This window comes from Opisthocomus hoazin, chromosome 2, assembly GCF_030867145.1.
Source record: "Opisthocomus hoazin isolate bOpiHoa1 chromosome 2, bOpiHoa1.hap1, whole genome shotgun sequence".
Taxonomy (NCBI): Eukaryota; Metazoa; Chordata; class Aves; order Opisthocomiformes; family Opisthocomidae; genus Opisthocomus; species Opisthocomus hoazin.
The window spans coordinates 62,001,751-62,029,117 of NC_134415.1; the positions used below are offsets into that span (position 1 = coordinate 62,001,751).

The following is a 27,367-nucleotide window of genomic DNA, read 5'->3' on the forward strand; positions in this document are numbered from 1 at the left end:
TAGGTTGGCAGTACCTGAAGGGCTAAGTTTCTTCCTGATTAGAAAGAGAACCACCATTTGCTTTTTGTAAGACCTTTTGCACAGGCTTTGAGGACATGACAGTGCTTTTTCTGTGGCTTTCTAATTGGTGGAGAAATTATTAACATAACTTATGTTTAGAAGCACTTGACAAGTCTGCAGCTCATCGTTCCTTGAGGTGCTCGAGTTCTCATCATTGGAGATGGCAGGACAATGTGCGTGAGCACGTGCGTGTGTGTGTGTTCCCAGAGAGGGTAGGCTGCAGGGGAGTGGCAGATGTTCCTTTGTGTCCTGCTGTTATGTTTGCTCTGATGGGCTGCAGAGCACACGTAGCTACTTTGCCTTGGAAGAAGGGGCCTGTATTACACAAATAAGATTTGGAGGTCAATAGCTAAAACTTTTCTGCTTTTTCGGGTCAAATTGTTGGTGAATTAATCCACATCAAATCCTTTCTATACTGGAGAAATATTAAGAGTTTTTTTCCTGTAGTGGTAGGTAATTCTGCATATGTTGAAGGAAAATACAGAATAAACTTACCACTTTGTTTTATTGTTAGATTTCCTGGATTTGCAAAACCTGGGATGGAACAATATCTGTTGGCAAAGCAGCTAGCAAAACCCAAAGAGAAAATTCCCATAATTGTAAGTTGGGGACATGTGTGTAGCTTTTATGTGTGGGTGGTGTGGTTTGTTTTGTGGTTGGGGTTTTTTGGTTTGTTTTTTTGTGGGTTGTTTTTTTAATCTTCCCCACCCTTCCCTTTTTCCCCAGCTTAACTTTTAGCCTCAAGGTTGCTGCATGTATTTATGTCAGAAGAAACTGATACTGAACATATAATTAGAAATAGAACTGTCATAATAAAACTGTGTGCCATTTAAGCATTTTAAAATTGTGGTAGACTGCATTTCAGAGTCATACGTCATTGAGGGCTTTTTCAGGGTCAGATCTTAACTCCTTTTTTCTAATGTGCTGGTTTATTATTATTTATTATTATTTTTCAGTACTATTTTCTCATGCTGGATCTGCATTACTTGTGATCATGAAAATAAGCCTTTTTGGGATTGGGAGGCAGAGCAAATGCATTACACTGTCTATTCATTATCTAGATAGTTATCTAATACGTATGAGCTCAATTCATAAAGGTTTGCAGTACTCAGTCATGATAGTCAGGTCATCTTCTGATCTAAAAATCAAACTCGGCTAGATATGTGCTGTTCTAGTGAAATGTGATTGAAGTAACAATCCCTAGAATTCACCACTCCTTTGCTATTATAATTGTAAAATACTAAAATTGCTATATAAATTGTAAAATACCAAAAAGAAACACAACTGTGGTCAATCATCTCTGGTGCCTCTATTTCCTGACTACCAAGCTGTTGCTGAAATCAATGGAAACTTTTAAATGAAGAGAAAGTATTTGTCTCCTTGTTTGCAGCTGGTACAACATGATGTATTTAAAGATAATATTTGCAATTTCTTACAGATTGGTGATTACGGCCCAATGTGGGTTTATCCTACCTCTACTTTTGACTGTGTGGTGGCAGATCCCAAAAAAGGTTCTAAAATGTATGGTCTCAAGAGCTACATTGAGTATCAGCTGACCTGCACTGTAAGTGTGTCTGAAACAGGGTCTTCTCTCTCGCAAATACGGGTCATTTGTACATATAGATAATATAGTGTGTGTGACTTGGTGACAGAGTTGTAAGAGTAAGTGGTAGTTGTCACACTTTTTCAACAAAAAGTTACTTTGTTCTAGCATTTGAAGTTCTTCTGTAATTACAGATTCAAGGCTCTAAGTCATAAATGTTATTTATGTTTCACTTATTATTCCGGTCATACTTGCTTCATGTCACTGTCTATACATGCCTGTCAAAATTCAGACCTGTGTTTCTCTTACAGAACACTAATCGGTCTGTCAACCACAGATACAAGCACTTTGACTGGTTGTATGAGCGTCTCCTGGTTAAATTTGGATTAGCCATTCCAATCCCATCTCTTCCAGATAAGCAAGTAACAGGTAATTATTCCCAGTTGTGAATTCATGTGTTGGGAAATAAGGAGATCGCTTTTTTTACAAGGTTCAGTTATTTCTTACTGTTTGTTTTTCCCACTATTTTTAAGGAAGGTATCAAAAAAACCCCAACCTTTCACCATTCAAAATTTATGATGAGTTGTGATGGCATATTGATAATAAAATATCAGCACTAAGAACATCATTTCAGAACTCAAGTTTACTTATCTAGACCAGTGATTTAAAAAAAAAAAAACCCCAAACAAAAAAAAGCCCGAGTTACTGCAGAACAGAATATTTACTATTGGAGAGAAGAGATAATCAGCAAATATGGAACATTAGTAGCTGTCTGGAAAAACAGTTTTTGAGGGTTTTTTTGCGGGGTGTGAGGGTGTGGTTGTCTTGCATTCAATTGTAAATATGTTATGTTTTAGGAGCTTTGAAGCAAAGCTCCTGGAGGAAAGGCAGCATCGGCTGACAAACTAGGGTTTTTCTGCTACTAAGTAAGATGTTGCAGCGGTTTCTCCTGTTGCTTGATTTCACACTTGATTTAGGAAGCATCTTTCATTTGTATAACAGTCTGCTCTGATTTGATGTCAGCTCCGCTTGACCAAACTTTCTGAAGCTTATGGAAGTCTTTTATTCTGACTTCAAGAAAAGTGGGACTGGACACTTTAAATGCTCATGCATTCAGTCATTGCATTTGAATATGGCAGTGCCTGTGTATTTTCAGTGGTCTCTGGCTTCCTTTCTACAAGGGTGTGATGGAGTGCATGCAAAGAAAAGAAATGGACACCTGCATAGAAGGAAAATGCATTACTTTTGCCTATTTCCACTAGTGTGTTTTCTGGTAAGGTTTTTATACAGCTTTTAAGACAACCAGCCAAAGAGAGACATTCAAAAGCTGGTGTGTTGCCAGCCATGTGGCTGTGGGCATCACTGGAAACGCAGCAGCTCTGCTGTGTTTGAAGAAAGCTAAGCATTGATGCAGATGCTGGGATAAATGCCGAGGAAACTGAAAAGTGAGGAAGCGACTTCCTCGCCTCTCCTGCCCTTAGTCTCGCGGTTAGAATTCACCAGTATTTTTGCTTAAACATGGGCGTGTGGACTGAAAGGAAACCAGAAGACCTGATGGGATCTCTACATTTCATTGTAACTGTATTTTAAAAGCCTCAGGAGTTTGGCATCATAGCTAAAAGCTTGCCTGTGGATTTCTGTCTTCTGGAGACTGTGGGAGAAGATAACTTGTCTCGGAAAACAAAAAAAATGCATGCCTATTTTTCTCTCTCTTGAAACATTATGGGAAATTCTGGAGGAAAAAAAAAATGATGCTGTTTTTCATTGTGTTTAGGAGGCTTCTTTCTGAAGGCTGTCTAGACAAAGTATTTCTGTCTGTTAGTCTCAGCAAAGCAAGACCTTTACCAATAGACTGACTTTGCTCAGGATTGAAATTTGCTGGTGATGATATGCCTGATGACCAGCACATAACTTCCAAATGTTACTGCTCCTGTTGCTTTGCTTTTCCTGGGCTGGCAGAAATGCTGCGGAGATTTCAGTATAGATTAAGGCTGGAACAAGGTATTTCTGCAGGTTATGTAATGTCTCTTCCGTAGTACCTGATTTTTTTTTTTTGTAATTTCTTGCCTAGCTAATTTGCAGATGTACCTGTACCTAGACTTCATTTTTCACTAGTTGTGTTCTTTACCTGCTAGTCTTGCTAGTTTCCGTATCTGCAATTTTTAAAAAACAAAAAAGACCCAGAAAACCCCCACAATAACCTCAACCTTGTGGAGCTGCTGCCATAGTAACTACACAGTAGAATTATGTTGAAAGAGTACGTGTGTTCAAGGTTTGTCATCTGTGCTGCTATGGAAATTGGAAGAGTTGGGTGCTAGAGGAATCTCTCATTCCTTTCAAATACATCCTATTCACTGTATGCTTTAGAAGTCTGACGTTGTGCATTTATTTTAATTGGGAAAGATTCTCTCAAGAAGACACAGTTTGTGCTAAAACTCAAAGTTTCTTGTAAATATACAGCGATGATGCACTACTGGTTTAAAAAAATGAAATTGGCTACTTAGTTTGTGTTAAAAAAATCTCTTAACTACCAAAAAAATCAGTCAGTCTTACATATATGCCTTCTAACTGGTTCACACATACAATTTACTGAGATTTTCTTGATTTTTTTTTTTCCCCCCCAACACATTCATTTACCTATATAGAAATACATTTATGGGAGGTACTGCTTTTTTAAATCTGCTATTCATATCTGAGCAGTCCAACTTCAAATGCTTTGTTAGCTAGAATGTGACAACTTGGAAAGTAAGTAGTTCCTTTTTCTCCAATGTTTTTGAGCCTTACATTGACCAGTGATTTACTAGACTGTATCGGAAAAATGTCTGCATTCTGAGCCTGTGTCTAGCTTCTCTTGGATCACCTGAATAAATAATTTTTCCGCTTGAAAGTTTATTAATCTTCTTCCTGAAAAATCGATTTGCATTGTAGGTGGGTATTATGGTTTTTTAATATTTCCTGACTATCTTTTAAAGGAGGAGTACTCAAGGTCAGTAACCAATACACTGTCATTTAAGGTTCTTCTGATTTTTGTCAGCATAGTGTGTTGTTCTTGTAAGTTCTGAGTCTTTAAATGGTTAATAACTCACCAGATGAATTACAGATTGTGTTTTAATTTAAAAAAGAAGAAAGAAAAGGAAAAACCTGAGCATACAAAGAGTAGAAATGTAACAATTACTATTCAACATGCAACAGGGCGCTTTGAAGAAGAATTCATCAAAATGCGTATGGAGAGACTGCAAGCGTGGATGACGAGGATGTGTCGCCATCCTGTTGTCTCAGAAAGTGAAGTTTTCCAGCAGTTTCTTAATTTCCGAGATGAGAAGGTAGGAAATAAAGTTCACGTGCAGACTGAGGTGGAGGAATTGTTCCCCCTGCCATCCCCCTTTGAGCTACGAGTTCAGCTCTGCGGCCCTCTCATTTGCCTGCCCCGCTATGGGCAGCAGCAACAGGCTGAAAACCGCTGGGTTTGTGAACGGAGGTAGCTGGCTGGTTGAAATGAGGCGTGGAGCTGCCTGTGTGAAATGCGCTATGCTGTTCCAACACAGAGGTGCACTTGAAAGTAGCTTTGTTGCCAGTCTTTAGTGGACAGTTTGTGTCCTCCAGCAGAACAGCAGCGTGTGTAGCGGCTCTTCTGGCCATTGCCCTGCTCTGTCAGTGTTGGACCTACTAACTGCTGTGGGCCTCTGATCCATACTGCTTTGCTAAGAGAAGCTACTTTGTAGCAGATCTAGGATGTGTCTGATCCTGTGTTATATGTAAAAACAAGACACACACACACAAAACCACACACACACACAAAACCACACACACACACAAAACCACACACACACACACACAAAACCACACACACACACACACAAAACCACACACAAAAACACACAAACACAAACGCACACACACACACGCACACACATGCACGCACAAACACACATGCACGCACACACATGCACGCACACACACATGCACGCACACACACGCACACAAACACACGCACACAAACACACGCACACGCACGCACACACACAAACACACAAACGCACACACAAACACACATGCACACACAAACACACACACATGCACGCACACAAACACACGCACGCACACGCACGCACACACAAAAACAAAAACACGCACACACACAAAAAAAACCACACACACACGCATCCCCCGACCCACCCCCCGAACCACAATTTTCTCCTGGATGGGTTGCGATAGGATTATGCTGCAGTTTTACCTGATACAATCAGCCCTTTTTTATATCCGTGCCTCCCTCCACCACCCCCAGCATTTTCTGATGTTTTTTTAAGAGGTTTTAGTATCATCACCTTTATAAAATGATGTAAGTAATGGTTTCTTCATGACTGAACTCCTATTCTGTTACTAATTTGGATATCTGAGGAAATAAACCAGAAAAGCAATGAGGAAATAAACAGGAAAACACTGCTGCTTTCTTCTCAAAATAGTCGTACTTGTAAATATACATAGATTTTTCTGAAAAGGTAAATGATCCTTGGAAGTTTTGAAGACTAGACTGGATAAAGCCCTGAGTAACTAAGGTCACAGCTGACCATTTTTGAGTAGGAGGTTGGACTGCAAACCTCCTGAGGTTACTTCCAGCCAGAATTATTCTGTGATCTTGTAGGCAGAGGCTTAATAATATAGTAAGTAGCAGTCCTCGTGGAGTGCTATTTGGATGGCTAGTGGAGAGTTGTGTAATTGTGCTAGCTAGTCAGCAGTTCTTAGCTTGCTTATGGACTGATATAAACAGAACAGATGTTGCAATGCATGTGGAATTTTTAGCCTTTTTATCTATTCCCACTAAGAACTTAGTATGGCAATTGCATAATAGTCTCATGATCTTCTTGAGTAGCTTCTGGTATCAGCACTATCACATGCAGACACAGCTGAATATAATTGCTCTTACACTGTATTTCAGTAATATACAAGAACGGTCTGTTTACCCCAGGATCTAGAAAATAAAGTGCACGAGAAGGAAGGGGAGAAACTCTAAGAAACCTTGCCCCCATCGAAACTTTCATTTAAAAGATTTTAATTTATGAGTGGTCTATTGGTTAACTGTTCACCTAAACATTTCATTCACTGCTGAAGTACATGCTTTTAAAGATACATGAACAGTGGTGGTCCAACTTTGGGTTGTTTTCTTTTCCCCTGTTTTCACAAGGAGTGGAAAACTGGAAAGCGGAAGGCGGAAAAAGATGAAACTGTAGGAGTCCTGATCTTTTCTACAATGGAACCAGAAGCTCCTGACTTGGACATGGTAGAAATGTAAGGTGGTTTCTTTTTGCTTGGACATTATGCGTCTGGATATATGACAGATACTGAGCTAATATAAATAATAAGCATGCACGTGTCTTCATGGGTTTGAAGAGGTGCTTATCAAGGCAGAGCTTAAAAATTGTTTGAATATGAGATTTTTCATGTCAACCCCTCCAAAACTTGGTGGAACTACATGTGGTGTCTGTGACTTCAGTGGCTGAATGCTGATCCTAAAAATATTTGTGCAAAACTAGTTGATGAGATAAAGTACTGGCAGATCCTGTGGAGTTGCATTTTATATTGCTGTGGAAGTATATTTTGATCTCTGATCCTTCAGTTGTGAACAGTTCTAAAGTGTGCTAGACTTAGCAAGTAGCTTAGGGTAACTGTAGGTGGACCATCAAGGAAAACTATGTTTCTGTACAATACTTGTGTATAATGTACACACAGTATGATTCTAATATCTGGAATCCATAGAATGCTGTTAAAAATGAAAGGTGACTTAAATTATCAAATATAATTTTAAATGAGTTACTACATTTTTTTGGGGTATCCTTCTGCAAGTGCTAATATATACATATCTAACAAATATATCTATTATATATACATACACTTTTTATGTATAGTTCTCTTGGTGGTAGACCTTTGGGTTTCATAGAGTGAAAGACTGGATTGACTCTGCAGCCTTTATTTCACTCCTTGAGGCTTAATCATTTTTCTTAGAAGATATGTAGTATGTATGACATGCTTTGCTTGCTGTTGTAGAACATAGAAACTTGGATAATAATTTGTGTCTGAAACTGGATAAACTAGACAGAAGTGTTTATAGTAGCAAAGCAGTAGTGTGCCTACACCTGGAAATACCCCATGTGATACGGAAATATCCCTAAGAGATGCAGTTCATATTAAGATGTATATAATAGCTGTGTGGTAGCAGTTCTGTACTAGTAAAAAAGATGGACATTTTTAGGTCACTTCCACTTTGAACGTGAGGATTTCAAACTTAACTACTTTTCTGAAGTGATGTGTTTTATAAATATTCCAGTGGTATAAAAGCTGAAGGGGTGAACCAGAGGGAGGATTTTGTATACGGGGTGCAGGAGAGAATTGAGTCTGTATTGCATATAGAGCTCTGGCAGGGAATGATTGGCAGATGGTCTGCTAACCAGTTTGTCCCCAAACAGGGTGAGGGCAGGCAAACAGCCTCTGGGAAATGCTTCCCTGAGGATTGGCTCCTGGGCCAGGGCTGGCAGCCTGGGCTAGTTCTGGGGACCCGTCTCCAAGCATTGCAGGGGTGGCTGTAACACCTCAGGCATCCACACCGTGTTCCAGTGCCTGGGGATGTCTCAGGGTGCTGCTAAAAGTGTGTATGAGCATGGTCTTGAAAGCCATTGCTCCTGTAAGTGGACAAACCAGCTTGTTCAGTAGCTCTTAGTTTCTTCAGCGAAAAGACGCTCTTTACTGAAACAATTTTGCTAGTACTCTGTCAGTCCCATGTCATCCTGGTTTTGATGGAAGGATGGTAATCCTGCGCTGGTTCATGAACTTTTTCTATGATCATGATACTGTAAAGTATGAAGTACAGAAAATTGAGAAAATCAAAGGATAGTTTGCTACTGGGAAAATAGGAGTGAAAGAAGGGCTTCTTGGAAAGCCTAGGTTCTGTTTCTGTGCAAGTCACTCTTTGGATGGGGTTTCTGGCTGAGGAAGGAGGTAGCAGTGGGGAGGTGGGAGCCTCAGGGTGGGTGGGCCACAGCTGGAGCTGCTGCCGTGGCTCTGAGGAATTGCCTAGGGTTGCCTCGCCGTGAGAGCTGTCTCATACAGGATTTGGCTGAGAGCATTCATAAGATCTGATGCAGTCTGAATAATGCTCATTGAAAATTAGAAAATATATGTCTAGTTTTCTTTTGTAGAGGTCAGAGCATTGCTGTATATGCAGCGCTATGTTAATGGAAAGCTTTGATGGCTGCATGAAAACATGCTTAGAGGGGTAAAAAGGCCTGTACTAATTCAGAATTCTTTTGAGCATCACTGTTTTTTTTCTCTCAGACAATAACACAACTGAACACAATGGTATTGTCAGTATAATACAAAGTTATACATATATATTTCTCTAGAAGAACTGCTATATTAATTTTTATTCATCTATTTTAGACTTTTATTAAAATATCTGGAAAAATTATTATTTTCTTTGTATTTGTTCATTGCTGTATGCATTTTGCTACTTCTGTTACTCTAACATCTAATTTCCTATCAATGTGGGGTTGTTCTATTTGTGAAGTGCTCTAGGGATGCATTTTCCTCAAATTGGATTTTGCTGTTCTGTTATTATTTGATCTTGTTGGGGAGGATATGTAGCTAGTAGGCTTTTTTTTTTTTTTAAGGTAATTAATTATAGTAAGAATGATAGTTCCAGTACCATGTATTTAAGAGGGGGAAAAGTAGAATAAAAATGTCTCTATCTGAAGAGGGAAATTCTGACCTCAGTGAAATGGCAGAGATTTCAAGGATTTCATTATTTCTCTGTGGTTTTTTTTAAGACCTACTTGACCATTTCAGTATTGCATTTAAAGTTAGTGTAATGCATCTGTTAAACTGGGTTTTTTTGGTTTGTTTTTTTTTCTTTTTCCAAATGCCACAGAGAGCAGAAATGCGATGCAGTGGGTAGGTTCACCAAAGCAATGGACGATGGAGTTAAAGAGCTGCTGACAGTGGGACAAGAGCACTGGAAGAGGTGTACAGGGCGTAAGTGTCTATTCTGAACTCAGCAGTCATTTCTGTGTTACTGTTCTCTATGGGTTTTTTACACTGTTTACATTTTTGTTGTTTGTAATTCAAGGCACATCTTAAAACTAAAGGAAGTCCTAAATTATCATGAGGCTTGTATGGCATTCTGGCTGCTTCCAGTGTCTGAGAGTACAGATTGTGCAACTTTTTGGGGTTTTGGTTTTTTCTTATAACAGAAATAGCTGGTCCCTGCCCATAGGTTTAAAAATATTAAAAGTGAAATAATTCTTGTAATCCAGCTAAAGCTCTTGTTGGACCTGTTCTTGTATATTTGTCGTTTATCTACATTTTAGTGACATGGGCAAAGTATACTTGTCGATCTGATGAAAGAATAAATGACTGCATTTTATTAAGCCCTTATTTAGGATTCTTGCATGCCAGGAAGAGGGATTTAAAGATTAAATTAGTTTAAAAAAGAAAAGAAAAAACCAACTTGATTCTAACTTGATCTTTAGCCCAATTCTTTTTCTCCTATCTTGTCTCTTCCTTCCCACAGATATTTAGGGTTGCAGAACTTCACACCAAGTCCCTATGACTCTGCCTGGGCTCTAATATCCTAGTCCACAGCAGTGTTCAGTGTTTGTGGCCACCACAAGGCAGCTATTGAAAGGAAGCAGGTACTACAGCTGAGGATCATAATAAGAAACACTTCAGGGCAGGCTGTAGTGTCTGGTGACCAAAGACCTGTCACATAAATCTTCTCAAATCATCTCCATTTTTTTCTTTTTTTCCTCTCTTTAACTCCCACAAAACCCCATTGTCCCCAGACTTGGAAGTAGGTACATCTCCTGAGTTGTGTCTTTGCTGCTTTCTAATCTAACACTGCAGTTGAGTATATGGGGGTGACCGGAGGGAATGGGGTGTACAGAAGCCCAGTCTCTTCTGGTAGTGATTACATTAGAGCTTAATATCTGTAAGATGTGAACTTTAAATCGTTTACGTTTCTCCACTTTGAACAAGAGGGTTTCCTTCTACACGTCACTGACCCTCTTGCTGGTCAAAATTAGTCTAACACAGGACACAGCTCTAACGTTGTACAGATCTCGCTTCACTAGGGGATGATACTTCAGGGGGAAGTGGAGACCAGAATGAGGAATAAGGTCACTCTCATATGAGACTGGAAAAATAGCATTGCTTTGTAGCTGCAGAAGCAGTGATCAAAACCACCATAGTTAAGGGCTGTCTGTGACTTGTGCTTTACAGTAGCAATGCAATATTTTGTTCGCTGATAAAATCTCCCTAAACCTATGACACTAGTGCTTTAGGTATGGAATGACTCTTCTCGTGCTTACAGCTATTAATCAGTTAGCATGAACACAGTAAGCCAGATGTGATTGTGTTAAATATTTTAACTTTTTACTTTCCAGAGGTTCATACTGAATAGAAAAAGGAGACTGGTAAATTGAGACATGCAAAACTGAAGAATTTCAATAGTCTCTTAGGTTAAGTTTCCTGTGCGCTCTAGTCCCGACTCCTAGTCAGAAGTATTTTTGACACTTCCTGAGCAATAGTTACGTGCATTCCATTCCATGATATTTAAAATGACAGACAGTGGAAACTTGTTAAATGCAAGTGAAAAGAAACCAAATGTTCTTCACGCAAGTTTCCACTGGGGATTCAGTAACAAGTTAATGGCTGATGACAGAACTGTAGTACTCGGAATGGTAGCTGTTGTTATGAGAAATACCAGTTCTCATAAATAATCTAACTTCTGGGCAATAACTTGATCAAAGATATCAATAAAATTATGCGGTTTGGCGGGTTTGTTTTTTGGTTTTTGTTTTGTGGGGGTTTTTTTGCCACACAAAGAGGTTCCTCTGTGAAAATCTGATTGTGTGGGATGCTAGAGCAACTAAAAAACATGCTGTTTACCTGGACAGTGTAAATATGAGCCTGAATACATATGTCTGACAACAAAAGGCACATCTACTTGTTTTTTTTTATTGCTGGTATAGGTAGCTTATAAAAAATGGCCTTCGTGTTTCAGATTGCTTTTTAGGCCTCTGGGGTGGTGGTATTCAAAGTGTTAGTAATGAGTGCATTCATAAATCACAGCTTATTGACTTCATTGTGAGGAAGCAATTTATGCATATGTTTTCAAGAAATAGATTATAAAAAACAATTTTGTTATGCAGATACTTACATCGATTTTTATCCCTAGGTAATCTTGGTTTCTTGTGCTTTCAAAGATAAAATGCATGGTTTGGGGAGAGTTTAGGTATTATAGGTGTGTATAATAATCCCCTATCTTAAAATATTAATGAGATCTATTCTCCATATCACTGCAGCACTTCCCTCCCCGGAGGATAGAGTCTGCTCATGAGGGGGAGAAAAAAAATCTCACTGTATGCATAGGAGGACTGAGCTAGGAATGCAGTGAGATTTTTTTTTTTTTTAAATAGTAGTCACACACAGTTTCCCCAGCTGTTTGTGGCTTTCAGGAATCCAGAATGCAATTGCTTTATCCAGCTTTGGAATGTCTGTAGCAGGGTAGGGGATACAAATGTAGTTGTAAATGCTTCACTAGAGGAAATGTTAAAAAAAAAAAAAAAAAATCCAAAAACTAATGACACCTGCTTCTATTAAGTTTTGGAAATACTGCAGATCTAGTCTCACTTACCCTTTTGGGTTTTTACTTCTGTTTCCGTCTTTCCCCCATCCTTTTCTCCCTTTCAGCACTACCCAAGGAATACCAGAAGATAGGAAAAGCGTTGCAGAGCCTGGCACTGGTTTTCAGCACTAGTGGATACCAAGGTACTCCTGTAGCTTCATTTGTACTTTGCTTAACAAAAGGTATTTTAGTTACATCATGCTACATATTTTGCCAAAGATCTTAGTGCTTTCCTCTTTGAACTTCAGATGTCAAACGTTTCTGGAAAAAATACTAAAAATGTGTTTCCCTGTGCGTATTATGGGGTTTTTATATTCTAGTCTGCAATCTTGTTTTCTCTCACTGTATAATCGTGTGGTTGGGGATGGTGGTGGAGTTTAGCTTGATCTCATTAATAAATAATCTAGTCACTGACCTAACTGACAAAACATGCTGTAGCATTTTTTTGTGATATCAAAGGAAAGGGGAGAAAATGCAGCCTTGAAAATATCTGTCACTTTTTTCATGAAACCACTACTCCGTATGGGAACAGAAAACTTATTACAAGATTTTTGTATGCCATTATGTGTGCTGAAGGGATGGCTACTGTGGCCTTTTCTTGTCCTTCACCTTTCCTTGTTGTTTAAAAGCCCTAAAACGGAGACTGTCATGTTAGGTATGAAAGCTGTGGGATTGAAAAGGAGGGCATCAGTTGCTCAAAGTTCTCCTAAAATGTAGTCTTTAGGCCAAATTTTAAATCCTGCTTTGATATGTTAAGTTCTGCTGATGTTTTCCAGATAACTGAAAAATATTTCCTCATATCCCAGGGAAGCTAACTGAGTTAATTTTCTCTGGGAGTCTATTGTCAAATGTATTTTTTTTTTCCTTTTTTTCCCTAGACTTAATAGCAAAATTGCTCTGTTCTAAAACCTTAAATGTTATAGCATAGAGGCTTCCTGAAGTCTCTCTGTCTTAAGAGAGAGTCCGTCTTAGGACTTTCAGTTGACCAGTACATACTCTGACTGCTCATCTATCCCTTGCTTTGTACTCTTAAAGCTTTTTGCCCCATAAACCATGTACTAGAATGCAACCATTTCTGAAACTCAGATTTCTCTGCTGGAAAAATTGGAAATAGGCATAGTCCCTGCAGTTTGCTGTCATCTTTGTCCTATACTTCAACAGGATGACTGCTTAGTTAGAACTGGAATGTAGCATATTGCCTAAAACATTACTTGTGGATGTGAGAACTGAGTAGGGGATTTGCATAGTTCTGTACTCTTAGCATGGCTTAGAAAACTGTAAATTCTAGCCACATGCAATTTGTAACCAGAATTCTTGAGAAAGGACCGAAAATTGCCTGAACTATAACACATGTTCTTTTGCCAGGGTAAAGGGAAAACAAGATGGCTTAAAGCTAGGATGCAAAATTGCACATCAACCTTACAAAGGAAAGCTTCAGTTTGATTTCCAATAGCTTGGAATGGTGTGGAAAAATAGATCCTATGATTCTTGGGAACAAGGCAAGGATGTTTCTCTTTGCTGTTTGCCTGGTTGTACCTGGTTGCACCCTTGTATCTTGCTGAGGAAAATGCTGTTCCCACTGATGCCTTTGTCCTGATTCCATGTATCTTGCTCTTTTTAATAACTGGTACACCAGTGTATTTTTTCAGAATTAATAATGGGATTCTTTGCTTTTTAATTTGAGTTCCCAGGAAGAGAGAATAAGTGCAGTGCATGTGTTGTTTTAAATGTCTATGTCACTGCTGCCCTCACTCTGTCCTGCCTGCTGTTGGTGTACAATTTCACTTGATGGTTGCCTCAGGTACAGGTCTATGGATTAAGCAAACTCTATACAAGAGATGTGAGCACCTGGATTTAAACTGATAGGATCCACCTTTCCTGATCTCAATATTTTAAAAAAGGCACTAGACTTCTTCATTCAAATGAAGAAGTACTAGCTAGGCTGAGTATGGGGTATGGTTTTTCTGGACTATCAGTAAAGAGGAATGGCTCCTTCAGACATGCTTAAAGGCACTCATTTCAGTTGGGAGCGGAATATCTTCATGCTCTTTTTTTTTTTTTTTTTTTTTTTTTTTTTTAATTAAATGAGTTCTGGAATCTTAAGCATATAGGCTTAAGCTTCATTGCAACAACCGATTTGCTGACACAAATATTTCCAGCTACTGGTAGCTGACTTTTGGCATGCTGAATACACTGTTAGTTGGTTCATTTGCACAGTTAGGATGGGGATGTATCTCCTGTCCTTACCTCTTTCATGAGTGCTGCCTGCATGCTCTGCAAAGCTTTATTATGTGTGGTGAATGTCTACTGCCTTCTCTTCTGATTTCCAGCCTAAATTGTTTGATTGCCCTTGTTAAGCTGACTCATTTGAGCTCTTTTCCTTATGCTGCAGAAGGAGCCTTATCAATTAGTTGCCAGCCACAGTGCATATTAGGAATCTGTCTCCAGTATTTGCAGAGCCAAGGGTACCTTTAAAACTATTAAGGATACATTGAGAGGTTCTCGTTTAACTTGGCCATGGGCCTATGTACTGTCTGATTGGTTTTAAGGACACGTGCCTTGAATGTATGATCCTGGTCCAAAAATGCATATTGGACAGTTCCAGGATATGCCTGGAAGTGTCTTGCAGCCTGACACTGCGTTGCCCATCTTACTATGTCATACGATGCTCTGAAGTTATTGCAGTCTTAAATAGCATGGCTTCTCTTTTGGGGCGCCAAATCTGGCTGAGTCTTTCTCCTATATTAAGAAAATGTGAATGGCTGTGGTATGCCACTCAACCATAGTAAGACCTCCTAATCCTACATCAGCCCTGAGGAATTTTGTTAGGCAGCTATATGTGTGTTTCGCTATCCTGCCAGCTAGCAACAGGCGCATCTTGCTTGCCAGGCGGCTTGTGTGCTGAACGTTACCAGTCTGACATGTATTTGTCAAGAAAAGTCTTGCTACAAGTAGTTCCCTAGTACACCAAACTTGAGCTTTTTCCTACTCCTGGATTCTGTTAAAACGTGTTTTGAAAGAAAAGAAAACAAACCAAAAACACTTCTTGATGAAAATTCTGCTGCCCTAATCAAGCCTTACAGAATATTAGTTCCCACAATATTCCTGATGTATTCCCTCAGAGGTGATAATCACTGACATTTACCAAGCATTTACCAATTGTGAAGAGATGCTCTGCTAAACATCTTCAAAAGACTCCTCATAGTTTTACATCTTCCTTCATCTTCCTATGACAGCATGCAGGCCTGTAAATCAATGAAAGTATTGGTTTCTCCTCGTGATTAGGTTAAAGTATCTGTGGAACAAATATTACTGGCCACTGTAACCAGTCTTTTTACAACTGCCTTTAGTCAATGCTTTTAAGCCCTCTCAGTTTCTCGTGGGGATATACGTAATGCACAGTTCCTTAATTTTGGTGTAAATGTCAGCAGCGTGTGGGGCTTTCTGCTTTTCCCTTGATTAAAGAACCCCTGACATCCTGGTGTAGCCTTGCACTGGGACCCAGCTCAGCCTTCACAGCTTGAGTGAAGAAGCCCTACCCAGCTTCGCATTGGTTCAGAAGCTGAGAATGCTGGAAATGTGTACCTGGCCAAGTAACAAAACTCTGACTGAAAACCCTGCTGACAACAGGGATGGGGAGCAATCTGCTGCTGGAATTCAAGTTACTCTGATGGGTGGGCACACGGACTGCGTGCAGTAACTTGGACAAAGTGGTCTGGTGTAGGGAGTGACTGACCGAGCATGGCGTGACACTGCTGATAACGCGTATTAGAACTTGGAGGGTGCGGCAGGTGAGAGATGAAATCTGGCTCTCTAGGGCTGCCCTGGCACTACCTGGAAAAGACTGTAGAAGACAAGGATGCAGTGTGTGAAGCTGCAGATACTCTTCTACCACTTGTGTGCCTGTCTGTTGTCAGGATTCACTGGCTGGAACAACGCTGAAATATCCCATCTCTTAGTCCTACTTTTGGAGGAGGGGGAATGCCTCTGCTAGTGGTGGGGAACCTCTTAATACACCCTGTGCTTCCTACAAGATGCCCCCAAACAAAAGAGGTTCAGTGTTGGGAGGCTTTGTCTATATTCTTTGAAGCTCCAATCTATGGAAGTGCTTTGAGTTCTGCACAGAAGGAGGGCAATTTTTTCTTTCTACTCAAATATGCATATTCTTCCTCTTTTTTGCTCAGACAGGAAGAGTCATCGTCTTTTATGGCATTATGAAATGAACAGCATCATCTAGACCAACCTGGCTTCTGAGTCTAATTAAAGCCACACCATGTTTTGTCGCAAAATCTAGGAGTCAATTACCTAAGCAGCAGTTTAGCTAAATTCAAGGTTAATTCTGAGCAGACGTGGGGAATGCTGAAATAAGGAACTAAATTAAGTCTACTTGAAATAATGAAATTGATCTTGATTTTTTTTTTTTAATAACAATACGAAGACATCTTCTGAACCTCTTAGATCTCACAATGGCATTTAATGTCATTTTTTATTTTATCCAGACAGGCTCAAATACGAGAAAAATAACTATTTCTTTTGCAATGTTTGTGTTGCTGGACTTTACTAGTCCTTAAGATCAGTAGCTTTCCTCAAAGATTTTGGCTTCATGAAATCAGTCTAATGGAAAGTAAGAATCAATTGATAGAACTGAAGCAACATTCAGTCATTACCTTGTTTCCTTTAGGACATGCTAAAATGAAGGAATCCTATCTAATAAATCTCTAACATAGATTAATCCATATGTTGTAGTAAAAGAAGATACTTTAATGCTCAAATTAATCATTAATGAAATCAATGTTTGGTAGTTTTCAGTTAAGTCATGGATTAATGTCTATAGAATAAAAACAAAATGTTCGTAAAAGACTAACAGCTGCCTTAATATCAAGACATGTTTGAAAGGATGAGAAAAATCTTTTTTTCTTAAACTAACATTCAATATCTGCAAATTATACCTTCCCCTTTCTCTGCCTCAATTTGCTTTCCATACTGTTGACTACATGCTTTGGACAAGCTAACAAGGATGGAAAAAACCTGTGGTGTTTTGGGAAGGTGAAGTGGCATGAAAAAAACAAGAATGTAAGGCTTGTTTTCATCTTTGTCCCACATAGCCATGTCCTGCTAGTACTACAGTGTAATGAGCACTTGTGATGGTGTCTAGCTTAAGATTTGTGGTGGTCGTCTGTATTTTGAAGTGTAGTTTGTGGGGCCTTTTGATCTATTTCATATGATGATGAAAGTTAAACTCGTTCTCATATAAGCAGAGATTCTTACAAACCTTGAAAACATTGTCTGAGAGCTCGCTAAAGGGTCAGAAATCTTCTTGGCAAGGAGGAAGGTTCACTGGGCCGCCTCCTGCTTCTCCGACCTCCCTAACAATTATGGTCCAGGACTGTTGGAGAGCTTAGGGCTAGTATCACTGCTCCGTAGGGCATTGCAGAGAAGTTACTGCTTATTAGGTATGAAAATCATTTATTCGAAATGCGAACAGGAGGTATCTCTTCAGCTTTGTTAGTCTTATCTTCTAGTGTCACCCTCCTCATCCTCCCTTCCTCCCGTTCTGGTAGGCTTCCTGTTGCCCCATGTCGGGGAATACCTGGTCATTTAAACTAAGTATAATTATGAAATGTGGAAATGAATAGTGCTAGTACTGTGGTAGAACAGTGTTTATGTGGTCCCTTTAGCATTTGTTTTCTATGAGATCTTAAGAGTTTTCCTCCTTTAATGGTATAAAAATCACTGCTATTTTTCCAGCTTCTTTATTACTGCTGGTTATAATGATAATTAGGCATTTATTATTATAAAATAAGCTATATTAGCAATTTGCCTTGAATCAAGGCAAGTTGCTTACTGTAATTGACTTACTGTAATTGAACACTGATGTTTACTTTTAGGAGAATCTGATCTCAATGTAGCAATAACAGAAGCAGGAAAAACCTATGAAGAAATCGCCAGTCTTGTAGCAGATCAGGTAGGAGTATTATGAATGCATTGGCGTAGTGTGGACAAACGTAGCACCTATTTGGATCACTACTTCTGACTTTTTCTTTTCTGTTAAAATGTAACAGCTAGTGTTGCAGACCACTTAAATGAAGTGACTATTAATACTTTTAAATGCACTTTCATCTTCTTTTCTACTATGTATCAGCTTAGGGGTGATGAGATGGGAAGGTATTTCTCTTGGACCAGAAAGCTTATGTTCTGATTTCTAAAATAGTAAAATGATTACTACCTCTTTAAATGTGTGTGTTTTGTGATGTTGGTGAGCTGTCTTCATTACTGATACAACAGAATGAGATTTAATCAAGGATAGGGTTTCCACCTTCCCCATGCGTTCCCCAGATGTCTACAGGATCTGGTTCTTGCTGTATTTCCCTGTCTGGACATGCGGTTGCCTGCTTCAGTAACAATGTAGCTTAAATAAATCCTGATTTGGTGTCAGTATTCAAGTCATAAATTGATGTTTAGTATATTAAGTTTGGAGTCCCCAAAACGCAAATACTTTTGATCTGAAGGTTGAGTCTGGAAGTTCTTAAAACAGCTTTTCAAGTCAGCGACTAAGGAGATGCGCCTGTGCACGTACATATCTGTATGTGGAATGAGATTGTTGCTTAACAGTGCTATTGCTAGGACTGGTAACTCCTCTTCAATGAAAATTTGAGGTAAAACCCCTCACTTCATAAGCTAGTGTTAAATAAAACAAGCAAGGGACATCTGCTCACTGGTGCTTACTCCAAAGAGCTTGTATTTTAATAGGAACCTTTTTTAAATAAGAAAAACTTGCAGCAAACAATTTAGATTTTGGGTCGGGTTTCTTCTATTTTTTCCTTCCCTTTTTTCCCCTCACCCTTTTTTGGCATAATAGTTTCTCTTCTGTGATGTTAATATGCCACAGATACTTTTCCTAATGCTTACGCTTTGTTTATTAGCCGAAGAAAGATCTTCACTTTTTGATGGAAACAAATCATGAATATAAGGGATTTCTTGGTTGCTTCCCTGACATCATCGGCGCTCATAAGGTATGTGATGGGCCTTTGCTTTTAAGGGTTGGGGAGCAGGAAGACCTGCAGCAACGGAGGTGGTGGTATGGTACGCTGTGTTTGTGCAGTAGTCTGGTCCCTGCTCACAGAAACACTGAAAGTTTCTGTGAAATTGTCATGTTGATTTTTAAAATAAAAAATACTTAGAGGGGATGGAAGCTGTAACTTGTCTCAAGATTTGAGAACATCATGACTTTCTGCTGTAGCAGAACACTAGAAGCTTCATGATTTTCTTCAGGTTAACTTTGTGTCCCAGTGTGGTGAATAGCAGTAGTGTAAATTTGTAGTATGAGTTTTACATGGCAGTTGGTACTAAACCATACCAGTATTGTAGGAAAAACTGTGTACACATACATGGCTGGCTTACTGATATGTGATAAATAATCATGCACTGCCTAGAAGTTTCTGTAATGTTAAAAAAAGAAAATAGGGCTAATTTTTCTGGGGGAAAAAACCCAAACAAAACACCACCAAAAAAAACCACAACTACTTTGTTCTCTGTAATACGAAAATAATCAAATAATAAAACAATAAACTTAGCCGTTGTGTCTAGGTATAGATATTCTGCTCTTTTTTTTTATCGTCCTAGAATTTTCTTTATGCTTATGTGCCTGCTGTAACACATCTCAGGAAACTAAAAACTTTGAAGTATTAAACAAGTACACAAGGGTGGTTTGGGTTTTTTTTTTTTCACCCCTTGAAGTGTTAAATGCATAAAATGAGAACATAATTCTGACAGCAACAAAGATAAAAGCATATCAGATTTCTGTATTCTTTCTTCAGGACACTTATGGTCCCACATCCCACAGAATCCTTGGGGAAAAATACAAGAGGACAAGAAATGTTCTTAGAACTTGAAACATAAGCCTATTGCCAAGAGATGTGTAAATAGATTGTCTTGAATGTCGTTTGGCACAAATACATTGAGAAGGGGGAGGCATTTCTTTTTATGCTTGTTTGTGACACAAGGATTTTCCTGGATCAAAAGTCATACAATGCAGTGGGTTGTAGTCTCTTGGAAAACAGCATATGTTGTCTCATCTTGTATAATGTGCTAATAAGGTCTTACAGGCATTTGATAGTTTGAGGCTTTTTAGATGTATGTTGTGTTGAACCTTGGTCCTTTTGTGCTTTATATGTATATCTCCTTGTATATTGCTGCCTTTACCACACTCAGTTTCCTGGAGATAGTGTTCATGCCTGTGTTTTAAGTCACTATTTGCAAGGTGTTAGGACTCTTCAAAGCAATAGAGCAAAATAAGAAACTTCAGGTGAAGAAAATGTGGGAAGGCAGAATTGGTCGGGGGATGTGTGTGTAGATATGAATGTATATAGTGTACAAGCTCAAAACGTGGCCAGTGATGTTTTAGATGACTATAAAGTCCTTTAAGTTGACTACTCTTTTAATGTACTTTTTTAATCTTTCTGCATTTGGTTTCTACAGGGAGCAATAGAAAGAGTGAAGGAAAGTGATAAATTAGTTGCAACCAGTAAAATAACACCTCAAGACAAACAGAACATGGTGAAACGTGTGAGCACCATGGCTTATGCACTACAAGGTAAATCGAATTTTGGACTACATGGAAGTGTCATAGCCCTCTGAAGGATACCTCTTAAATAACAAACTTTGAAAGAGAATATTTCAGGAATGATAATAAGCGCTAGAGTTTTGGGGGGTTTTGTGACATTCTTAGAATTTCCTAAAATTGCAGCTATTTTGCCCATTGTTTTCTTTCAAATCTCATATTAGTATTGCAAAAGATACGTGTTTTGGAAATACAATTAGAAAAAAAACCACAACCACCCCAGACTGATTCTTTCATTTTGAAATGGTAATGTCTCTCAAAGAAAAAGCAGGGGCCCTGCAGCAGGAAGCAGTTTGTCACGTGCAGAAGTGTTTTTCTGACTCATGGTTTAGTCAGACATGATCCAGTTGAGATAAAAATCTTATACACAACAACATTATTTCCTGGATGTTCTTTGAATGAACTTTTTCTACTTCAGGTTGGAGGTGTTGTAAATACGAGATGTAGCACGCCACACTTGAAAACCGAGGAAGTGAGGAGTCTGGGCTCAGTCCTGCGGGACACCAAGCCCTTAAATGCAAAGTTACTGTTACTGACTTCAGCAGGACTGCTCATTGTTGAGTCACATCTTTTTTAGCTGACCTAAAGCCAAGAGTACTCAGTATTTTACAGGACAAAGTCAGAGCAGCACACAGATGATTTTAAAATCAAACAAGAAAATGGCCACCCCTCCTCCTTCCTGGTCACAGTGGTGCAAGAGGACTGTGCTGCATAAGTGGTAACCATGGGAAGAGACCTCTAGGATGAGTTTGACAGTCTAGAATATTTCTTCTCCCTCTATTAGTATCTCAGAAGATATTTAACTTCTTATTTTGGCCATAAGCTGTGTTCTGACAAGAGATGCAAAAAGTGGTGACAGGTGTTACAGACTCAGTGAATACTGTTTCTCAGGTTTCTACTGAAATGGCCTCAGGCAAGAATGAGTCAAACACTGCTAGCTGTATTTTTTTTTTTTTTTGAGCTAAATATTTACAGCTGTGGCTTACCACCTGATATCTATACCCTTGGAAATCTGAATGTCCTAGCCAAATTCTGTTGCAAGTGCTTCAGGAAAGAGCAGTTACCTCAGTAGGAGAAAATCCTGCTTGTATTCTTTATCAAATCTTCGTACACCTGAGTATTGTAACAAGAACCTGGCTTTATCCAGGATGTGTCCCTGTTTGAGCAGGGAGTAACTGACACCCTACCAATTCTACAAACAGTTCCATCGTGACTTGAGTGCTGCAAGCAAAACAGGTTGTGGAAGCATGAGAACAGTAACTGCTGGCAGGGCTGGACACTGAGCTTGTTGCACAGTAACTAATCTGAACTGAGTGAGACTTCCTAATTAAAAATGCTTCTCTTAAATAATTTGCCTCCTGGGTCTAATTGCAGCTGAGATGAATCACTTCCACAGTAACCGGATTTATGACTACAACAGTGTCATTCGTCTGTATCTGGAGCAGCAGGCACAGTTTTATGAAACGGTAAGGTGTAGTATTTCAGTGCCATTTTTCTGGCACATCCTGTGCTACTGCTTTTATAGGAAATACTCACAGTACTTAATCGTCAATCCAGCTGGTGGCCAGTCACAAGTGGTGTGCCCCAGGGCTCAGTTTTGGGGCCAGTCTTGTTTAATATCTTTATCAATGATCTGGATGAGGGGATTGAGTGCTCCCTCAGTAAGTTTGCAGATGACACCAAGCTGGGCAGGAGTGTCAATCTGCTGGAGGGTAGGAAGGCTCTGCAGAGGGATCTGGACAAGCTGGATCGATGGGCCAAGGCCAACTGTATCAGGTTCAGCAAGGCCAAATAACAGGTCCTGCACTTGAGTCACAACAACCCCATGCAATGCTACAGGCTTGGGGAGGAGTGACTGGAAAGCTGCCCAGCAGAAAAGGATCTTGGGGTATTGGTCAACAGCCGGCTGAACAGGAGCCAGCAGTGTGCCCAGGTGGCCAAGAAGTCCAACGGCATCCTGGCTTGTATCAGGAATAGTGTGGCCAGCAGGAGTAGGGAGGTGATCGTGCCCCTGTACTTGACACTGGTGAGGCCGCACCTGGAGTCCTGTGCTCAGTTTTGGGCCCCTCACTACAAGAAGGATATTGAGGTGCTGGAGCGTGTCCAGAGAAGGGCAACGAGGCTGGTGAGGGGTCTAGAGAACAAGTCTTATGAGGAGCGGCTGAGGGAGCTGAGGTTGTTTAGTCTGGAGAGCAGGAGTCTGAGGGGGGACCTTATCACTCTCTACAACCTCCTGAAAGGAGGTTGTAGTGAGGCAGGTGTGGGTCTCTTCTCCCAGGTAACTAGTGATAGGACAAGAGGCAATGGCCTCAAGTTGTGTCAGGGGAGGTTTAAATTGGGTATTAGGAAAAATTTCTTTACTGAAAGAGTGGTCAGGCATTGGAACAGGCTGCCTGGGGCAGTGGTGGAGTCTCCATCCCTGGAGGTGTTTAGAAAACGTGTAGATGTGGCACTTTGGGATATGGTTTGGTAGGCATGGTGGTGTTGGGTGGACGCTTGGACTTCATGATATTAGAGGTCTTTTCCAACCTATGATTCTATTATCTTTTTGTATGAGCCTCTCCCAGAGAGCAGATATTTCAAGAATTGTACATGTAAAAAAATTTAAAAACCAAAGAATGAATTAATGTTTTCCTATATATACTATCCTGTGTACATGACTACATCATATTAGACGTATTAGACCTGAAAACCAGTGTTGAGAAACATTATTGCTGACAGCTTGATTTTTTTACTTTTTTCTTTTAAATGCCAGTACTAAGGTTCCAAAGAATTTTAGTTCTGTGATATGCAGTAAGTAAGACTTGCTGCATTTAATACAACAAACATTTGAATGAAACTTTGCTCCCATAGCATGGGAGGACAGAGGGAAGCTTCTATGATTTGAAGCCTGCTGTATACAAGTGTGGGGTGGTGGCGACTGGCGTAGTTTAGGTGGCTTGCTAATAGATTAACTCTGAGCACTTGACCTACAACCTTAATTCTCATTTAACATTGTTCTTACGCTTGTATTCCTTGTGTTTTTTTTAAATGAAACTTGAGAATAAATTTTCTGATGTGATACGCTAGTAAAACGTGTGAGTTAGTGTGCTGGAACCTGAGTTCTATCACTTAAAGGAGTAATATATGCAACTGGTGTCCCTTCACAGCAGTAAATGGTGCCAGTGGGGCTTCAGAGGTGTCTTTCGTGTATGAGAACTTCAGGTCCTCCATCAGGTCACCTTGCTCAGTTTCTTTGACACATCTGATGGGTTTAGGCGTAGGTTTCTCCTTGCCTTCTTTCAGTCTCTTGTCCAGTCTATCCCAATTGTGGTTGCAGCCTCACCAGTCTCCTTGTACCAGTCCTCCCTCCCCCAGTACAGGGACCAGATCTGTGTTCACATGTGGGGTGCTGGCTACCATGAGAGCTGCAGGGGGAGCACAGCAGCTCTAGTCTGAGGCGTGGCCTTGTTTCAGCGGGGAAATGGATTTCATGAAAAACCTGGCTTGTTCCTGTAGCCCCCCTGCATAGTGCAGTGGGATGCAGGATGACGGTCCTGCTTATAGTGCCTGCTCCAACACAACCTGAGCGATGAAAGCACAAAATGCACAAGGTAGCAGGTGTATATACAAGAAGAAAAGTCTTTATAATTTAATGTTTTCAGTCCTACATACAGAAGATCTGCAGTAAAAACTAGTTTTTCAGAAAATGAGGGAACAATTCATGTAATTTCTAAGCCTGCCATCTTATTTCTGCATAGTGTCAAGTGACTACAGATTTAACATGTTCTGTTTCTTTGTTTCAGATTGCACAGAAGCTGAGGCAGGCACTCAGCCGCTTTCCTGTGATGTAGAGAATAAGGAGTAGTCAACAATAAAGAACAACTCCAAAGTGCTTTTCAGATTTGGGGGCGATGCCAATAAAAACTCTTTAGCCTTTGCCAGCCAAAAAACCCCACCAAATAAACCCCAACAACAACAGAAATCAGTTGTAGAAAAAAAATTACTTAAAATTTTACTTTATCAGCCTAAATCATGAGATAAGGTTCTCTTATCTTGAATGCTCTCCCATTCATAACATTGTTTAAGTGAGAACAGCTAGATAATGCTGTCGGTTTTGTCAATCTAAATTATCAAACTGATACGTTGCCATGGACTTCATGCAGACTTGCGTCTATCAGATGTTCTTCCAAAAAGTCTTGACCAACATCAGAGGTACAAATGTATATCATTAAGTGGGAAAGCAGGCAAGCTTGAGAAAATGACTTTAATACTCGCTATATTCAATTCAGCGCTCTAGTGATTCAGTAGCCAGGAGGAATTATATTCGTGTATGTTTCTGGTACATGTTCGTGATAATCTCCTGAAGGAACACTTTGTTCCAAGTTTTGCTTCCCATATGCAGCCATGGCATACTGCTCCCATTATGACTTCTGGTAAATATCATTCATTCTTCCCTTTCTCTTTTTTCCTTCTAACTAAATCTTGTATTTGTGGCACAGCACCTCAGAGCTTATGTCAGGCTCTTTCTTTCTCACTATGCACTGTATAAAAAGACAAAGTACAAGCAAGGAAAGAGCCATTCGGGAAGGTGTGGCAAGCAAGTTTTCCACACCAGCACTTTGACACCCCCCCCCGACACGATGCCGTAAGGCACTGGTGTTGCTCAGTGCTGCACAGGGCCAGCTTCCCTTTTACCTCTCTGAGAGTTTTAGGTGTTTCAGCAGAGGGGACACTGCCACATCTGACCCAAACTAGAAGTAGTCCCCAAATTCCAGGTAAGCTCAGGTCTTCATATGGTAGTATGGTATGTGGTTGGCTTGGGTTTACTTCTTGTCACCTTCTAATGCAAACAAAAAGGTGACAAAAGTACTGAATAACATCATTAGTTATCACACGAACTCTGTGCTTTGATCATCAAATCTTACCAAGCGGCCCAGTGTCCTCTTTAGTACTACTGAACTATCATTCGAGGCCTGGGCTTTTCAAAACAAAAAGCCACCACCAACCCTGTTCATAGTGGGCACCAACTACAGTAATTCATTTAATGCCATAAGCAAGCAGGGAAGCCAAAATGCAGTTTTTGCTAAAATGTGCCTAGAACATAAACATTTCAGCAAAAAAAAAAACCATCTTTTTTTTGAACAAGGCATTTTACCAAGAAGCCATTCTAAGTGACGGGTACAGGCTGCTTGTTGAATAGTTGCCTTATTCTGTTTTGCATTGATGTTACTTTTGTGTGCTAGAAGGAAAATCTGGATCTGCCTGAATAACCTGAAACCAAACCAAACAAGACTAAGCCTAAGTCTGGATGCTTTTCAGTGTCACGGGTTTTGTTCATGTTTTATAAACCTTGTCTTTTTCTCCTCCCAATTTTAGTTGTTCGCTTCCAAAATTCCATAGCGCAGTGTTGTTTGATACAGCCATTTAAATATGTACAAATTGTAAAGAATGTGTATAAATGTTTTACACCAAATGTAAGATCTGCTTGCATGTAGAAGCAGCTTATATAATAAATTGTTACAATGTGTACAGTAAATTCTGAAATCACTTTTTCAAGCCAGCATTTTTTTAGCATTTGTATATTCACTTTTTGGTAATGAAATCTTTGTAACAGACTCTTAATTTGGGAGGGGGAAGGGGGGGATCTTTTTACCAATCTTTAAATAGCTCCATATGCACTGAGGTTGAAGGTTCTTTATCTTGAATAGATTGTTTTGGAATCTGAAGTGTAAGCTGTGCATTCCCAGTGCAGGGAAGCTATGACAGTAGCAACTGTATCAAAGACGCAACATTTCAGCGAGAAAGACGAACTGTTTAAAGACTTCTAGTAAAATGAAGTTAAACTGATAATAAATATTTATGTATATCCACAAGACTATTTTTTTTATTTGAAATCCTCACGTTGCTTCTTAACAGGGTGATACAGTATGAGGCAAATCCTCCTTGTAGCTTTTCATCAGCTTACAGACACTGGCCAGCTGAGGAATGAGAAAGCATCCATGTGCCTTCCGTAAAGCAGGCACCACAACCAAACAGTAGAATAGTGCTAGTGACTGCAAACCAGCAAAGGCTGCACACACGTTGTGAGCTTTCATTATTCAGGTCAGTCTGGCTCGTGGTTGATGGAACCCTCCTGACTGCAAATAAGTAGTAGAGCACAGTGCTACTGTGTATTCCTGGCTTTGTGTCAGCATGGTGTTGACCCAGAATAGAAATTAGATTGTCTTTGGTATTTGTTTTTTAAATTAAGCGTGAATAGTGGCATAGTTGGGTTGGATGAGTTGGGAGCAACAGAAAATCTTCACACTGAAGATGCAGTCATAAAACAAGAATAACAAGTTAGAGTGACTTGAGTGGTGCCCTCCTGCATTTCGTTTGTCATAGCTGGATGATTAATCTGTGGAGTATCAAAAGCCTTGGTACTGTTTCCTGGCTTGTGCTTTTCTTCGAGGGTGATGTATAGCCAAACACTGGCATTATCCCAGTG

General features: G+C 39.7%; 1 protein-coding gene across 2 annotated transcripts in view; it reads left to right on the plus strand.

The window, feature by feature from the left end:
* The window catches only part of SNX9 (sorting nexin 9), a 65,640-nt gene extending 38,885 nt beyond the window's left edge, over positions 1-26,755 (plus strand). For both annotated transcript variants that reach the window (XM_075413863.1, XM_075413864.1), the window contains exons 7-18: positions 575-659; positions 1,499-1,624; positions 1,915-2,032; positions 4,796-4,926; positions 6,786-6,889; positions 9,522-9,625; positions 12,344-12,421; positions 18,167-18,243; positions 19,202-19,291; positions 20,757-20,871; positions 22,273-22,364; positions 24,684-26,755. In XM_075413863.1, the coding sequence (XP_075269978.1) occupies positions 575-659; positions 1,499-1,624; positions 1,915-2,032; positions 4,796-4,926; positions 6,786-6,889; positions 9,522-9,625; positions 12,344-12,421; positions 18,167-18,243; positions 19,202-19,291; positions 20,757-20,871; positions 22,273-22,364; positions 24,684-24,731 (1,168 nt within the window). In that variant the 3' untranslated portion in view covers positions 24,732-26,755. The remainder of the gene's footprint in view (positions 1-574; positions 660-1,498; positions 1,625-1,914; positions 2,033-4,795; positions 4,927-6,785; positions 6,890-9,521; positions 9,626-12,343; positions 12,422-18,166; positions 18,244-19,201; positions 19,292-20,756; positions 20,872-22,272; positions 22,365-24,683) is intronic.
* Positions 26,756-27,367: the final 612 nt, after the last annotated feature.